The 19,406-nt window shown below is 27.8% G+C and overlaps 1 protein-coding gene across 8 annotated transcripts in view; it reads left to right on the top strand.

Moving 5' to 3' along the window:
• LOC147073790 (UNC93-like protein) overlaps positions 1–19,406 on the top strand; it is a 99,475-nt gene that overhangs the window by 26,535 nt on the left and 53,534 nt on the right. For all 8 annotated transcript variants that reach the window (XM_085944562.1, XM_085944566.1, XM_085944564.1 and 5 more), the window contains one exon: positions 2,026–2,149. In XM_085944562.1, coding sequence (XP_085800688.1) covers positions 2,026–2,149 — 124 coding nt within the window. The remainder of the gene's footprint in view (positions 1–2,025; positions 2,150–19,406) is intronic.

Below are 19,406 nucleotides of genomic sequence, written 5' to 3'. Positions count from 1 at the left end.
TTTTCTTTTAAAAAATAAACAGTAGTGACAAAATTGAATAATATTGTCACAATCATTAACAATGTACAGTGTTATCAGCAAAAAGAATATAGTTAAATAAGCAAGATATAACGATAGAACAGTTAGGTAAATATAATATTATAATATATAAAATAAATATCTACTTAATCCAAAAAGGCCATTAACGATACTGCTTGAGAGATTTAATGGAGGTATAAAACATGTCGATGAGTGAACTTAGGTTAAGCTCCATACATGTTATATTAGTCTAAATTAAGATGTGTCTAGAATATAATTAAGATGGGACTATTGCGTTATCAGAATACTATACAGTAAACTATATTATAATCTCTATAGTATATAGGCTATGAGTGCTAGCTATAATATAATAATTTAAAAAATAGTTATGTAGTTCTCAAACTGATTGATTAGATAACATTCATATTTTATTAATCTGTATAAATGATTGATTTGATTGCAAATTAAATTCCAATCATTCAGAACTTACGCATTCCAAAGAATGATTAAAGCAATAAGCCATGCCATAATGATCTATCAAAATATATTAAATAATTGTTTTTGAGATATTGATACACAAAAATCATTGAATCATCAAGATATCAGTAATTAATTCACAATTGATTCTATTTTCACATTTATACTCAAAGATTTAATTAGCAACAATAAAGATATTGTTAATTGATAATTAATTATCTTATAATGCACTCGTAAAAGTAATTGTAATTAAAAATATTATGAATAATGGCCTACCAATCATATTATTTGAATCTGATATTTCAATAGTATACACCTACCTACAGAGCAAAATGTTAATCAAATGATATATGATACCATACACACAAAAATTGCCTCAATATATTTTCTAAATCGATTCTTGGTTTTTTTCATGAATGAAAAATATATTTTATACAATACAATCACAAAGAAAGCTATTCCATAATATTATTCTTGTGTATAAAAATGATCAACTTGTCACTGTTTATATGAAAACAACACCAAATTAATATTATAATATCTATTAATTTAAAGAATAATTTTGATACCAACAAAGAAAACTGTTATTCAACAAGCATTCATTTATTATTTTATATTAACCTAATTTTAATTACCTACGGATAAATTTTTGTAAATTGTGTGTCGCCCACGATGGCCGATCGGCTTAATCGTCGGTTTATAATGTGATGGATCGTCTATTTGAATCCAGGGTCTGGAAAATATACATATTGTTCATATTGTCTTGATATGTATTGATTAATTTATATTGTCTAATAATAGATTTTTTGTATATAATTTTAAAACAGCTCAGAAATATTCCTTCTAGAACAAAATTGAAAAAATACGACGTCGGGCGGGACTCGAACCCGCACTCACTGGACTCTAGCCAATATGCTTTACCAATTGAACTACCTATGTTCTAACTAATAAAAACTAGTAGTTATACAACTGTAGCATTTTACGAGTTTTGCTAATATAGCGACTGGGTTTTGTGGTTTGAATAAAGACACCAATTATAAATACTTACCTTGATTACTAGCCAGTGCCAAGAATCTCTCCAAATTTTTGTTTTAACGTACGTGTTGCACTTACTAATAATTTAATAAAATATTGTTTTTTATACAAAGAATAATAATTCACTAGATTCTTTATTTCTTATGTGTTTTCAAATTGTGTAGATATGTTTATTAAAGAATGCTACATTTTGAAATCTTCTGAATTATTTATTCAATAAAATAATAATTTATTAGATTTTGTTGTACATTATATTTTATATAAATATCACCTATTTTTTTATCTGAGAAATAGTTGACTATAAAAATAGGTACTTTATGATATGTCTTGTAATATCATCACCAGATATATCTTGTGAAAAGATCCACAATTAAATTATCATTCTCATCGAAATAAAATGGTTTCGTATAATAATTTGTATTGTACGATGTATAGAGTATTCCAAGAGTTTACGATAATTTTATGCTTATTAAATATTTGTATTCTCTTTCTTAGGCAGCTGAAGCTTACGAAAAAGTATCAGGTGTACCAGCCGAGGTATTGGTTGTGAGATTCTTTGGAATATTCTTTATGTTGTTCCAGTTCTCACAAGTCTGGGGAAATCTCATTTCATCCCTCGGTAAGTACAAATATTTTTGTTATAAATTAATAAGCTAACTGACCAACATATTTAATAAAAAATACGCCAGAAAACTTCTTGCCTAAGATATATTTGTTATGAATAATTCACCTATTATCAATCAATATAATGTATTGTATAATGAATATGTTAAAAGTAAAAAGTTTTCTTTCCATCAAATATCCATTGAAATATACGCATACAAATAATGATAATATTATATTTCTGAGAGGCTTTTATGTACACTATAAGTTCTACTATATTAATTAGAACACTGAGCAAAACCATTGATTTAATTAAAAATAACGTTATAATTTAGCCTAGTTTTAACATTTCAGAGAGTGACTGTTGTGAAGTTCAAAAATGGAATAAAACCCGTGTGCTTATTTACTCAGTTCATCAAATAAAGACAACGTCGCTTTTTACAATCAAAAGTATTGCCATTTTTGCATTAACATTTTCTTTATTTAAAAAATAAATATTTTAACTGACGTTATATGAATCGCATTATTATAACTTCATTTATTAGTCAGATATTAGTAATTTATTTAAACTAAAGTATTTATTAGTTTATTTATCAGTGGTTAAGCAACCATATTGGTCTAGTGTGTAGAGCCGCCGTCGTTTTATAAATACGAAGCCGATGGTCGTGGGTTTAAACCTGTAGCTTTTCAATATAAAATGCATATTGTTCTTCAATTTGTGTTTGATAAATTATGAGGATTCAATTTCTTAAGCTTATGGTTATCAACTATATATCAAAAATATCCTCTACTCTGTGGAGGTCCATGTGCTCTACCTAAGATCAACCACGATAATTTACGTTTTTATCAATAGTATATTTCAATAAATTCACGCACCACGGTCTCAAAGTCTCTGGTATTTAAAAAATACTTCCTAAAGTGCAAGTATTGCAATGGTACAACGTTACAAGAATATTTTAATAACTAAATAGTTCCAATAGTTTGATATTACTTTGTAGAAAACAAGTAAATAATATTCACTTAATTTCTCTTTACAACACGAATTATTTAATATTTGTCACTTGCTATGCACTATGTGTTATATGTCAAAAATTCGGCTACGTAACGCATAAGTCCACTTATTTACATATTATGTATTATCTTATCATTAGGTTCTAATAGTTTTGATTTATTACAATATATATCTTGACTACCTATATTAAAATACAATGAAAAAATATTTATAAATAATCTGAATTAACTTTCTTTTACTTAGTACGTAAATCTAATTGTACCGTTTGATACATTCACAATCACAATAACGATTTTTTTATAAAAAAACGAGTCATTTTTATTACTTGCAGGCATTTTGAATAATTTTCTTTTTCATGAAAGAGTAAAATATGCATAATATGTATTTAAATATACGATCGTAATCGTTGTCACTGAATGATGAATTCAATTAGAAGAGTATTGTATTTTACATTTCTTTTTGACTCTTAAAAGTACAAATTCAATTGTATAAACTCGATTAAAATTTTTAACTGTCTGAAATTGGGAACAAAAATTGCATTAAACCTTAATGAGAAGATATCTACTCCATTTACAATCTTTTCAAGTAATTTAAATATGGAAGCATTTTTAAAACATCAAGAAACTTTCAGATTTTAGTCTAAGAAATATTGTATGAATTATTAATTACTGTAATTGACAATTAAAAATTATTATGACTATTAACATTTTAATTTCAAAGGCTATTTTTATTTTTTTATTTTCTATGAAAAGTCAATTAATTATAAGGGTACATGAATCTATTATAATTCTTACTCTAATGGATTAATGTTTTGTACTATTCCATTTGTAAGTATATTGGTTTTGCTAGTATAACTTTTTTAAAACCTAAAATTCTTACCAATTATGACTCATTAAAACTCATTGTTGTCTATAATTAGTAGATACTTATACTATTGCTATTTCTCATTAGTAAACCCCATTAAACTCCCAATATATTACCCAGTACGTAAAATTTTGCACCTATCGATTGTGCTATTAGTAAGTATTTATCTAATGATCTATTATTTAGGGTTTTGACGATTTATACTCATATTGAAAGTATTATTAGTAATTAAGTAGGGTTCTTTTTTGTTCTTTTTACAAACCTTTTAACTATACATCATTTGTGTGTTATATTTTGATTGTGATCTTTGACATGATAGGTAGGTGATAAAGTTTTTTCTTACTTTATTGTATTAATTTATTATATAAGTTAGAATTAACTGTATTCATTGTCAATGTGTATTTCCTGTTAGTGAGTGCGCATATACCTGAAGATGCCGAAAGGCAAAACCCGAGTCACAAAAAATGACTAAAATGGAATAAATCCATTAATATTAAAAAGTGCCCGCGGTCGATAGTATATTATAATTCTTATGATTGGTTGTATAAAAATACTGTGGTGACACCGAAAGAATTTACAAAAACTGTAAAACGTTTTAGCCTATAATAATCAGTTTTTACATACTACCTAACTAACTTCAGTTTATCATGATCATTATAGCATAAGGCAAGCACAATATCATGATAGTTCTTTCAGTGCATCGCCATGTTACGCAATTTTCACCGCGTGAGACATGCAGCGCATAGAAACCTTTTGTAGCACCGCTACAGGATGTAACTGGATTGACCGCAGTAACGTTATCAATGGTTGTCTATTACGGGTTTAATGTAAATTTTCCAATCATACTTCTAGTTATATTTCTTTCTATTATTTTATTTGTATTTAAATTATGGTCACGTGAAACGTTTATTTTTGCTGTAAATATTTTATCCGTAAGTAATTCTCATAAATAGGTCAACAGAGGTTGTTTTTAAATGGTAAACTGTTTTTTTTTAAATAGTGCACGAGATGCACATAAATTTAAAAAATCTTTAATATTACAATCGTTTTACCTATAAGAAATTTAAAATTCGAATTCCAAAACTATTTTTTATATTAATCTCTATCCTACAGCATGATAAGTTTTTTTTAAATTAGTTATTTTGACCTGATGTGTGGAAATCATTAAATACTTAACGTAGTATTTAACGTTTCATTTTTATGGACGCAAAGCTTAAATAAAATATTTTATTTTTATCCATATTTACATTATTGGTATTATTTTTAACTTTACTGTTAGTTTTCCAAGTAGAATAAAACATATTTGTAAAGCCATGTAACAAAAATAATTGTATCAATGCGAAATATATAATAATTATATATTATAACCATTTTGTAAAATGAAATTTCACAAATTATGTGAAAACTCAAATTAAAAAAAATAATAATAAAATAAAGTTTTTAATATTTGCGTAGTTTCCACAGCACTCAAAAATTCTAAAGATTCGAATTGCACTGTTTAATATACAAATTCTACTTTATATAAAAAAATAGGATAGATAATTTTAGTACACGTACACAGACAAATATAATTGTCTAATTTTAGTATTTGTGGTGTATAATAAAAAATGAATTTTAAAGCTGTTTATAAGAATGTTTGGTTAAAAAATACCAAGAACTTAGTATTAAATTACATGAAAATATCTGATATCGTATTTTCTTATTCCATCTCAACGAATTGGATGTTTTTACCATATCGGTAACCGGAATTTTGGCTTATAAAACAAAAAGTATTATTCGATTTATATTACTGCCAAAAAATCTACCTACTTTCGCGGAAATTCCATCTGTATTCAAGATTATTTTCAAATACATTCCAAAAGAGATGGAAACTGTATGAACGTTGTACTGTCGACCGGATATACTAGTTCGTTTGTAATGAATACGTGAGTATACCTAGTAACTACTTCCAAAGAGAAAAGCACCCCTTCATACGCGGTAGATTGCAAAATATGCATTTTTTATCAAAAACTTCCAACCTAAGCAGACTTTGCATAGTTGTTGCTCAAACTTGATTATGTTCACCACATAGACTGCATCTAAAGTTGAAGTTACTTAGATCAAATAGAAACATGAATTACTCTGCTTTATTATATTGCGCTAACAGTAAAATAATATGCTAGAATGCTTATATTTTTCTTATGTCACGCAGTTTATAGTTAAGTGACTAAGTTTAGTTAATTTTTACCACGTTTTTATTAGCTCGTATTATTTTTTGTCCAGTACAAATTTTTTCTAGTTTTTCCAAATCTTGCAATCAATTTTTAACTAACTTCCCAACTAGATAGACATTTTAAACTTTTAGAATATATCAAAACACGGTGACAATGCATTCATTTAATACTTTTAGCCATCTTTAATCAGAATTGAATTCATTTCCAGTTAATTCTGCTTTGTATGGAAAATTATTTCGGAAAAAATTCGTAAAAAATAAAACACTATTATTGGTTGCTTATGGGGTCCTAGTAACTAAATTATTAATATATATGTGCGTTACTATGGAAATCAATATGAAATGTCAAAATGACACATATTAACACATAGAATTGTCAAATTTATATGACTCAACAGAAAATTTAAAAATGTGGTATATAAAAAGTTCTTTCTATCTTGTAATTATTTGTTTTTCGTTCGATAAATATGGCTATTTTAAGCAAATAGTTGAATCAAATTAACTCCATGTAGCTAGTCTATTAAGATACCTCCATACTGTTTAAGTATTTATTTTTGAATTGGGATATAGAATTGTAGCACTGTAGTGACACACTTTATTAATAATATGTATGTTTTGTTGTCAAAACAAAACAATAGAGCGATAATGATTGTCGGCATTTCAACAATCATAACTAAATCAGTAGGGTCTGTTATGATTTGTTAATTGCGACAATTCACCAAAAATATATAGAATGAACATTACAAATTATAAATTTGAGACATTCACAACATGACATTTCAAAACAAAATGATAGTATTAAGACGTTGTATAAAGTGTAAAGAAGAAAGAAATATTTTCAGTATAACAAAAACAGTATAAAAATAAATAATATTAAGTACATACAAAAATTATAAAAATTTTAAAGCATGGAAGCATTCATTATCTATATTAATACAGTAACATCCAAAGATACCTGAGAAGTACTTAAAACCAAGCCCAACATCTGTAGCGCCATTTTTCAAATAAAAGCCATATGGCCACTAAATGACAGTTTGTTGTCAAACGTAATGCCAAGATCCAAGTGTTATAAATAGTATTCGTGAAAGAACTCTACCAAGTACCGATAATTGGAAAATAATACTTGTGAGGTTCTGGTATCAGAAAATATTGTCATACATGTGGGTTAATATTATGTAGGTACCAACTTAATTAATTTATATTCTCGTATAAGAGAAAAATATAGCTCGAAAGTAAACACCTCAAAATATTTACATATATGTTGAGTAAAATTTTAATTTCGCCTCATGATAGGTTCACAAAAATATTCAAGACGTCTTAAATATGACTACAATAAAATTTTGCTCTGTATATCGCTGCCTCAGTACAATGGTACACAATTTGACAAAATGTCAGTTTTTACTTATAAATTACAAAATATGGAGAATCAGTTGAAGTTTATGGGCAAGGCAACACTGTTTTTGTAGAAATTTATTTTACCATAATATTTCAGATAAATTTGTATGACTTCAACATGAATATCAAAGGAGTACTTATATTTTTTTTAGTGAAATACTACACTGTATTACATAAATTGATGTAATTTAAATATGGGAGGAAATTTAAGGTGGTCCTTTATAATTTTAGATACAATATTCATTTTTCAGGATGTTTACATAAAAATAATATATAAAAATTGTATAAAAATTCAAAAGCTTTGACAGCCATTTTCTCCTAACAGGTTTTTGTCAAATAGTGTACCATTGTACTGATGCAGCAATATATTGACGAATTACACACCTTAACACAATCACTGCAAACTTTTTAATTTCCACATTTAAATAATATGTTAATTATATCTAATGGCCAATCATTCCAAACGCGCCAGTCGCGTAGTTAGCACCAAATGAGTTAATATTGACAAGTTCAAGCTATTTAATAAACCAGAGCTGACGCCCTTTTCACTAATCACTTTTTCACCCCGTTTGTCCCTTACGCACGATAATCGATTCACTTCTTGCATATTATATTTAAATTAGAAGTATTTTCTTCTGTCTATATGAATTCCTTCAGTCTTTGGCATATTCTTCGGTCTTTTCGTATGAGTATTCAGCTCATTACGTATTCAACGCACATCCCATACAAAGCGATGAATAATTTTAGTCTTTCAATTTGAAATGGCGGCGGGCGCGAGACACCGCGGCGACCGTGTGTAAGATTTTGGATTAATATACTCTTAAGAGGCGAATTTTATTACATTTTTATTCATATATCGCCACCCTAGATCTGACTCATTAAAATGCGAATTATTGTTTTCGGGCTAATCAATTTTTAAGGTTTAATCCAAATATATGTATGGTTTGGTATCTATGACTAGATATTGGAATTCTAGGTAACAAAGATTTAAGTCAATTGATGAATAATATGGCAAGCATGTCTAATGCATTGGTCGCTATGATCACGTCATTTATTTTATAGGATGAATTAAGGTCGAATTAACATGTAATTAGCGTTTAAATTTAGTAAAAAAAATAGAATATGATTTCATTGAGATTTGACGGGGAAGCATCAACCGTTCCTATTTTTGTTTTCTTAACACTTTTACGTGAAAGTTATTTTCAAATAAATCATGAAGTAATCAGCGTAACCTTGTCGTAGCACTTGAGTCATATTTCATCACTCATGGCTTGCCGCAGCAGTCAGACGAAGAAAAATATTAAACCACTCACTTTAAACTAAGCCATTATTTTCCTTACCGTCACGTAGTAAACTCTTTTCACAGTTTGAATGAAAAATTAATTAGGCATTTCTTTGCGATAGTGAAAGACATGAGGTATTGTAATTTAATTTTAACGACTCAGTATTATACTCATCCAAACATTATAATACGTTTATTCAAGTAGCATAATGGTAAAGAAAGATTATAATATTAGTTGGATATGTCGAAAATATTACAGATGCATACTCAAATAACACTTTTACTAACTACAAATAAACTGACGAGTACTGACGACAATTTAAAAGGGTATTTTTGTCTTATAACAATGAGGAATAGGGATTGTGATATAAAATCTGCAATATTGGTTTTGTTTTCAGTAATAATAATATTTATTTTAGCACCAGAGTATTAAGTATTTTTTGGTAAGTATCGATTTTGTTGAAAGTGTTAAGCAATTTTGTATTTAAAATAACAAAACAATTTAGACGTTAAAACTTCATACAGATACTCGTATTAACTTTTTTATAAAATATACCAACCATAAAATGAATCTGTCATATGAGAATGATATAACATATCAAATGCGGCTTTGGTAGATATATATTATTTAATATAAACAATCTTCAAAAAACGTTTGAATAATATGACTAACTAAGCAACTGAAATTTCAATTCTACTTGACATTAAATGTAGAGAATTTTCAATTGAAAGTCGCCAGGTGGCTGTCATTTTTTGGTGGAGAATTTAATAACATTATCCAAAGTTTTGTGGTATTTAGGTGAAAGTACTGGTTTTGTTAAAGGAAAATTTTATATTTGAGCTAGATTATTAATTAATCAACTTACCCGTCATAAAAATTAGTCTGGTGAAATTTTAAATTGTAATAGTATTATTTTTGACACACTTTAAGTATCTTTTAACTTTGCTACTAAGTTAAATAGGTTTAAACCTGTAAGTAAAGTTAGGTGTTTTAGATAATGTAAACGGTTTTATGCACATAACTATTATATTATTCGAATAGTATTATGAATTTAGAATGAAAATAGTTTTGAAATGTAAAGTCATCAAATTATTTTTTAATAATTTAAACTTTTTCAGGCAAAGATTATAATATGTATTACCATACATACTTCAATACTACATATTAGATAATTGTAAAGACATAATTTATCAATTTATCGACCAAACCTATCAAAGTAGGAGAATTATTATGCCTGATGCTTCATGCACTATTAAATCAATATTTACGTGTGCATATTTACAATACCACCAAGTATTAAATAATAATAATTATTATAATATATATGTATCAAATATATATTCAAAAGTACCTATAATTCACGAAGGACTACTTATATTCGAATTTCATTCGATTGGGTAGCGCCCAGTTGTCCGGGCGCCGAGTCGTCTTAGACCCAGTTGCGCCAGTGACTAACGACTACTATTCGTATAAAAATCCGTTAATATAACATAGTAATTTACTATGACCTTGAAGTGTAACATTTAAAAAAAGACATTTTATTAAAAAATATTTTACGGATATGGAAAAATCAATCAGTAGGCCTAATTTGGTTAATGATTATTAAGCGAGCGATGGTCGAAGTAATTCCGGTTGATTTGTCTGAAAGAAAACATTTAATTCAGGGATTTTTATTGAATGAAAATTTCTCACAATAGAGAGAGAAATCAGACCTTGTTAACAACGGAACCAATTTAAATACTTAATAATCGCTCCTTTATCAGCCTAAAAATAGCTTTTTAACTTCGGACGCCACTAAATATATCTCGTATTTAAAAAATATTCATAATAGTAAATTACACTAAATTTTAAATATTAAATTACTATAACTTATCCCGCCTTCTGGCCGCTTTCAATCCTTTAAGTAAGTATTACTAACCATTATGTATTAATCCTACTAGCAGTGACATGCCGTTCCGATAGGCAAATCATGCATTGCTTAAACCAATTCGCTGCGTCCAACGCAACTGGTGCATTGCCCATCAGGTGGCAATTAGATATAATTAGCATGTTATTTAAATGCGGTAAGTAATTAAATATTAATTAAAAGGTCCGCAAAAAAATCTAAAATGGCAGCAGATCAAGAAAGGAATACGAATAATACAACTGTTGGTAGTAAATTACGTGAATATTGCGGCACCTATTTGTTATTTATCATCATGTAACTTAAACGTGTGTTATCCAAGTAGGAGTTCCGCGAGATTTAAAAAAATGTCTCAAGGATTCCGCCAAATAAAAATGTTGAAAATCATCAGTCTAGCAGATGCATATGGAATAATAAACAATTATGTAACTGTTTTTTACAACTCAGCAATTAACAATCAAATTGGAGATGGCCTCTATTTAGCGTTCAGAAACAAATGTTCTTTTTCTGTAATTCGATTTTCCCGCAATGATACGAATATTATGATAAAAATATGTTTAATATAAAATGATCTACACCTTTTTTAATACATACATACAGTGGCTATACGCTTACGTCGTTGACTGAAATAGTGTGTCATGTTCGACGCTTTCTGGCTGATGATGATTATTGTTAGGTACATAATTATTAATGAATTATTATGTAATACTATATTATCTGGTACTCCATTGAATTATATAGTCCAGTCATCTTGCTGAAAACTACACAGAGTGTTGAATCGTCAGAAAAGGCATTGTGTAAGAGATTTAACTCCTGTTTATTTTTTATCCTTATTATTAATAGTGAAAATAATTATAAAGTTTTTCTAACACTATATTAGCAAAAAAAAAATCAAAATATTATTGGATTTTTTCAATTAGCAACTGTAGAAATATTACTATACTATCTTTAATGAATGCGTTGTTTAAAAATTAAAAAAGGAAATAGTGCTCATTTGATTTTTAACATAATAATGTTACTTTATTAGACAATAACCTAAATTTTATTTTGAATTGGGTGCAATTATTAATCTAAATAATATTAGTTTACATAAATAGTTTTTAAAAAAACTTATTTTACACTACATTAATTCAATATTTTTTTATCTCTCTATTTCTATCTAGCATAATTTTATTATTGTATCGTTAGCTTTAATAAATAATTAATGAAATAAATTCCATATTATCTGATTATTATCCTTATTTAGGTACTGTTTTTGAGCACCTATTTCATATTATATAAAACTTCTATCTTTAGAGAAGATATTTTTTACAATACTAATTTGTTTTCATTTCAAGTTCAGTTATGTTCTATATACTCGTACTACAAACTAAGCTACTGTAAGACAAAATTTTAATTTACCATCCACTTTCAACTTTAAAAAACAATGTTATGTAATTTTATTCTTGTCTAAATTACTAATATTAATATCTCAAAATTCTAGTACGTTCCTAAGTAATTAAGAAAACGTTTTCGCGTATAGTAATTTTTTATTAAAGTATTTTTTTATATTCAAAATATTGTTTTTTATAGATACAATCTGTTTAAATAAACTCTAGCACAAGTTTCTCTGGGGAACCATACTATGGACCAACTCCACTCACAGTATTTTTAAGTAACGCTTAAATGCTAAAGAGTATCTTACTTTAAATTGAAGTAGGTAACGTAGAGAATTCTCGAGATTAAATGCAAATTTCTCTCGTTTTGCAAAAGCATTTTCTTTAATATGCACGGATCATGATTATCTAGTTATATAATAATACTTTTACTTATTAAGTCAATATTATGTATATTTAAACTATAAAAATGCATGATGTAGCTTTTCAGTAACATACTAATTTAATATTATTAAACTATTTTATTTAATATTTAATTAAAACAAGATTTCACAACGTTAAAATTCTTCTTATTTAAAATACGTATCATGTTATAATATTATCACGACCTTTCTAGCAATATGTCATATCTGAACTTTACGACCTAGTGCAGACTATAATATTCGAGACAGTCTTAAGTCAGATTTGTAAAGAAGAATATACATAATTTGAAAACATCTCATGCATATGCAAACCAGAAATATCATTTTTTTTAAATACGACACCCGACGGGACTTGAACCTGTATCTGCTGTATTCGCGTCACTATGTTTTTCTAATTTAGCTACGGCCATCTTAGTTAATTACGATGATTTGATTTGATACGAAGTTTGATCAAAAAAATATGATTTAAACTACAATATTTATTACATACACCCAAAAACTACCCTTTAGCTTAAATATAAAATAAATGATCCGTTCTGTTTTTGAATCTCCAATAAAGTTGTATAATTACAATAATGTATGCGACTATTACCATAACCTATATTTTTATACGAATAAAATTATATTAATTATTTGAAGCTGGCAAAATGTATTAAGTAATAGTTTGGATTTATATTTATACAATATTAATATGGGTAGGTCCTACAAATAATTAATGATCATGACAGCTATGATATTATATTATGTACCTACTTAGTTAGTATGACATGGTTTAAAGTTTAAAGCATTTCCACTTTGACGTTACATTGCATTGGTTTGTAAGAAATTACCGGCATTAATTCGGACTTTGAAATGTAATATAATAATATAATGAAATATAAACGGGGACATCGACAAATAATATGGCGCCTGCGGGATTTAGTATTGAACATCTAGCAATTTGTAGCTAAAACGCAAAGAGCAATGTTACATTTTAGCAACTAATAGTACCTTCCAATATAATAATAAATTAGTCTTAATTTAATCTTTATTTAATTATTTTGATAAAGTAATAAGTACCTACCTGTTATAACAGTTTAAACTATTTCTTTTTTTATTCAACACATAATTTACAAGATTGGGGATATTTTAGAAATGTTCCTATTAAAAATAATTTTGGCGTCAGACAGGACAAGACTTGTCTGAAAAGCTAATCTATTTTTAATACAAGAATGAATTTTTTCATTATATGGATTTTAAAATAAAATAAATGTAAATGAATCTAAAATATTTAAAATAAGAGCCTATTAATAAATTCTTAAGGTGTCGTTAAAAATATAAAACAAAAATGATTGGAAAAGATTTTACTTACAACTAAAGAAAAAGTATTTTATCGTACATATTATAAAATAAAAGAATAATAATATACGTAATCAACTATTTTTTTATTCAACGAATAATTGGAAAAGATACCTACTTTGATTTAATAAACAAAAACCGACTGCCAAGACTAGCTTGATTTGGAGGAGCGCTGATGAGCAGGTAGGTATTAAAAGGCAAATAGTTGAAATTTGTAGTAAATAGTATGTCACCTCGTAGCATAGTAGATAATGCGCGGACTGGGGCATAAACCCAAGAGATGCAGGTTCAATCCTGCCGAGTGTCTTACTTTTTTCAACAAAGATTTTTTCTATTGATTATAATATATTTTCTCAGAAGTGTTTTTCAAATTTATGTATGTTCAGTAACATTGTTTTATTGATGATAATATAATACACTTTTAAAAACTTTTATTGTTTTTAACAAATATATACCTACTAGAAAAATACGACGCCCAGGAGACACGAACCTGCATCCACTAGATTACGTTTTATTTATATAGGTACAAAAAACCGAGCTTGAGACTTACACATCATCACTTATATACTATTATACCAGACGACAGTTGATCAAAATTGTGTTACTCAATTTATTCTCTAGAGATTTCTAAAAATAAAAGCTCTCTTTTAAAGCCATGCGGGATACAAAACAAAAACTGTATCAATTTTATAGTGGAAAGAACTATATTTTTTATAAACTTGTGATGATAGATCTCAATGATAGATTAATGTTGTATTAGACATTTGTCGTGCGAATAATAATATCAGGCATTGTAAATGTTTGAATTTAAAAAAATATTATTATATATAGACGATATAATATGCAGACTTACCTCGCTGTGTCCATTTGACAAGGATGCACTGAGAAACCTACTGAAAAAATAACGAACCATGTCCAAAACAATGTTGTCAGTGCAATATAAGCCCTTCCACATCCTAAGCGAGTAAGGTGACGAAACATTAAATCTAGTTTTCATAACGTATATTAATAAAAGTGTAAATAAAGTGTAATATTGTGAATAATTATTATCACATTGAGTGAAAATGACCAACGTGTAAACAAACCGAAATCTCAATTACTGGTTAGCTCATAGCTCTAGTAATAATCCCTTATTATGTATGGCTACGTGCATAGTGTAGTGAATGTTTCCAATTGTTCAGTGTTAATAATAGTAATTTAATTTTTGCATATGAGTAACAAATTTCAAACACTGTATTTTCTTATTATTACTGCAAAAAAAACATTTGATCCAAAACCTTTCTCTACAAAAATCTCATAATAAAGGACTCCTAAGAATCCTCAACCAAGATCCGACAAGAAATACCATCAATATATATAGACCCAACATAACGTTAGAAGGTAAGTAAAAATAAATTCATGTTTTCAAGAAGTTTTTAATTTTAAATTTCTTAACGGAATAAAATCAACTGCCTTCTGGTACTGGCCTGATTTTATAAGTTAGAATTTTACTGAATAATAAACGAATTTATTAACAAATTTCATCGCCGCAAATGCAGCAAAATTTTTAGTTACGTTATAAAAGTTTCAAATTACTTTACAAGTGAAAATTTATTATTATTGTTCAAGAAAGTTTAAAGAACAACCGTTTTTAATTGTTAAGCAGAGAAATTTTCAGATAAAATTGATGACACCAATATTTATACATATTATATGACCTAGGGGTAATTAAAATTCCGTTTTAGGCCCCCTTTTTAATTAAATTATGTCTTATTTACGGCTGAATTTTGTACACAATATATAAATATGATAATATATTATAAAATTAAAATAAAATGGCGTATACTGATAGCAAGAAATACAATGACATCAAAAATTACTACTATATTAAGGATTGAGGAATTTCAATTGCGACAAAAATTATATATGTAAAAATTATTTTTGTGTTCTACATATTTATGTACGGTGTTGAGTCATGGACCCTAATGGTAAGAAAGTGGAAAAATATTGATGCTTCTTAAATGTAAAGTTGGTATTGAACCGTCTCGTCTTTTTTGAATGGAGACTTTTCTCTGTCCTGTGAAGATCAAAGGGCCATGAGGAGTGGAGAGTCTTGTCATGCAGAAGATGATAAAATATTAGGATCGTCAGCTCAGAGAAACTGTTTGAGAAAAGATAGAAGAAGAGATAATCATTTTTTTTTATTAAATATGTATTTAATTATTTTTAACCAGTATATTATAATATTATAATATAGGCACTATTCCCTGAAGATTTGTTGATAATTTCTAATCACAGAAGTAGTTAAAAGTGAATTCATTACAAACAAGCAATTAATTTCAATTCAATCTCTCCCACATAGCCCAGCATTAAAATTTTATCGTTGATTTTCATATTCCCAAATGATTTGCAAACTGTTAGAGTGGTTATAGATTTAACATAAAATTTAATGCATAGAGAAAATGCCCGATTAAGCGAACTTATTTTATTTTACGACCAATGAAAACTTTCTCCATTTCTACTGCCAAAATATCACAAACCGATTATCTTGTCACAGTAAAGTATGCTTATTGATATTTAATTTTATTAAAATAATAATTTATGTTATCAAAAATACATTAGTTCAAGTAATAGTGTCTCCCAAAAGGTTTTTAGATACAACATTCTGAAACTTGGCTTACTACATAATATAATATAAGTACATACATATATTTACAAGGAAAATAATTATTTTATAAAACAATTGAATAATACTTATATTTATGAGAAATAATTTTTTTATCACTAGTTTAGAGGTGGCAAAGCTATGTCTTGCATACTAGATGACGTGGCAACTGCAAAATTTATACTGCCATGAGAAATAATTGTACATAGGTCGCGCCGGAAATTCTTTGTTCCAGATGATCGTTAAGGTGAAGCCTTTACTGAGCCGTTTTTAAAGAGGCACCTAGCGGAAAGATACGAAGCTTGCAATTTGAGATTTTTTTTTTTGATAATTTATAATTTCAACTGTATTAATTGATAAATATGTACCTATCTGAAAATAATAAAAAGAAAAATATTTTTTATTTTAACTCAAAGATAAACTTACAATAATTGTAAAAAATGTAATAAAATGTGACTTTGTTGAATCGGACCGCACCCTATTATTACATATATTTATGGTCATATTTTAATGTTTTCAGATACATATTTATTCATTAATACAGTTGAAATTGTAAATTATCAAAAAAATGTCTCAAATTGCAAGCTTCGTATTTTTCCGCTAGGTGCCTCTTTAAAAAAGGCTCAGTAAAGATTTCACCTTTTTTCCCTGACATTTTAGTTTTTAGAAAACACCCAACCAAGTTTTATTTAACAAGCAGGTCGGAACGATCCGTATTACTTTGAAAAATTAAAGCTTATACAAGTTCTGAGACTTGCAAAACCTAAGAATTTTAATTTTAATGCTGTTAATATACCTATATGTTCTGCAATGTTACTCGTAGATATGCCACGCTATCTTTTATTTAATTTTTTGTTAGTATTTTGGCAGAATGCATAAAAAGCTTCAGCATCACTGCCCAAGTAGGACGTAATATTGTCTCTTTCTGTGTTTACATGGATACCGTCTACATATATCTCTTGCGTGAGTGACCCCAAACGCTAAGTGCCTGCTGGTGCGAATCCTTTGGAGAACTCTAGATAGGATACATTTTTTAAATCTGAAAATACGTAAGAAACGGAACTTTTGGACAATAGAAATTTAAGAAATGGACAGAACCTGTGTAGGTTAATTTGAATATAATCATCAGATTTCAAATTTGTGAAGTCATTTAGAATCAAATCGCAATTTTGACCTCATCAATAAAATCACATTTTTTTCTAACTGTATTAACTCAACTGTTCAAAAGAGCAGACATATACAATATACAGAAATACCAAGCAGTTTGATTTTTGCAATTTCCGTGACCCACCATTTTCCACAATTCTCTATTTTTTACTCCTGCGAATTAGAAAGGATTTGTCATCGGTTTTGGGGAGGCGGCAGACGTAACCTCGAATAGGGATGTGCCAAACCGTATTTTTGGTGCGTGAGGGTATAATTATAATAATAATATTAATAAATTATTTTTCTTATTCAACGAATAAAACACAAGATTTGTGAATGTAACATACGATATAGGTATATTGAACATTTCATAATTTAAAAACATATCATGCATATACACACTAGAAAAACTCATTATGTAGAAAAAACGACACCCGACGGGACTTGAGCCTGTATCTGCTGGATTTGCACCAATATGCTTTTCCAATTATGCTACGGGCATCATACTTAATTACAATGATTTAAACTAAAAGTTGTTACATGAAGTGCTTATCGAATTGCGTTATAATATTGGCTATCGGTTTTAGTATATTAAATTAAAGCTGGTATCAATTAATTCCTTAATTACTAACCGACTTCGCGGATTACTCCATTATTTAGTTTTTTTAACGTACTTAGACTTCCTAATAATTTTAATAAACTATTTTTGCGTATCTCTTCATCCGCGACGTCGGTCAACAACTGACTTCAAAAACTTTTCCATAGATAACCATAAAATGAATCTTATTTTTCAAATAACAATAAAATGCTTTTATATATCTAAATATTATGGTAACTATTTATTAAAAAGGCCACATTACATGACATTTTTTTTAATACAGAATGATAGAATACTCTAAAATTCTGGGATTCCAGTGAAATCACTCATAAGATTTTAAAATTCAGACAGAAAGATACATTCCAATATTCTGAGATATTTGCGAACTTTATTTTTATATACTAATACCTAATTACAGTTGATTTTTAAAGTTTGTATACTGTAATTAAAAAATAAATGATTTTGGTTGATTAATGAAAAAACTTTTATAACCATGACTATGAATATCTTTCATTTACTCCACATTGATTTTTACTCTCTCCGATAGATTTTTCTCCCGTTTTTGTTAAAAAGCTTAATCAAACTCTTTAACATTTCTCACTATTAACTACCAATACTACCAACAACAAAAAATGGGCGATAACAAGAAGTCGCTGTAATCGCATGTAGACGACTTCTAGTGACGTAACTGTCATGTCGGCAAAGTGTACTAAAGGTGTATTTAAATAATGTATCGTATTCTTTTAGATGCTACTCCTTTTTTTCTTCGAAATATACCGTTTACTCATAATAATTCTAACATCACTCCTTATCATTACAAACATAGTTTTATTATTAAAAGCTTGAAATTATGTAAATTGACAGTACCGTACACCACGAGAGCGTAAATTGAAATGATAAATTCAGGGGCGTTCTTCATTTTATAACGGAAGTGTGATTGGCTGCACTGGAGGGGATGGTTGGTTCACATTTTTAATACGTGGGCAAGAAGTTATTGTTCGACAGTAGTAATATGAGCAAGTAAGTCTGTGAATTTTATGCTTATCAAATTAATACTACCGACTAAGTGTACACGATGGA

This window comes from Rhyacophila brunnea, unplaced genomic scaffold (genome assembly GCF_057557595.1).
Source record: "Rhyacophila brunnea isolate RB1 unplaced genomic scaffold, BYU_Rbru_1.0 scaffold_17, whole genome shotgun sequence".
Taxonomy (NCBI): domain Eukaryota; kingdom Metazoa; phylum Arthropoda; class Insecta; order Trichoptera; family Rhyacophilidae; genus Rhyacophila; species Rhyacophila brunnea.
Note: the sequence above shows the minus strand (reverse complement) of the source record. Positions and strands in the feature narration are given on the sequence as shown.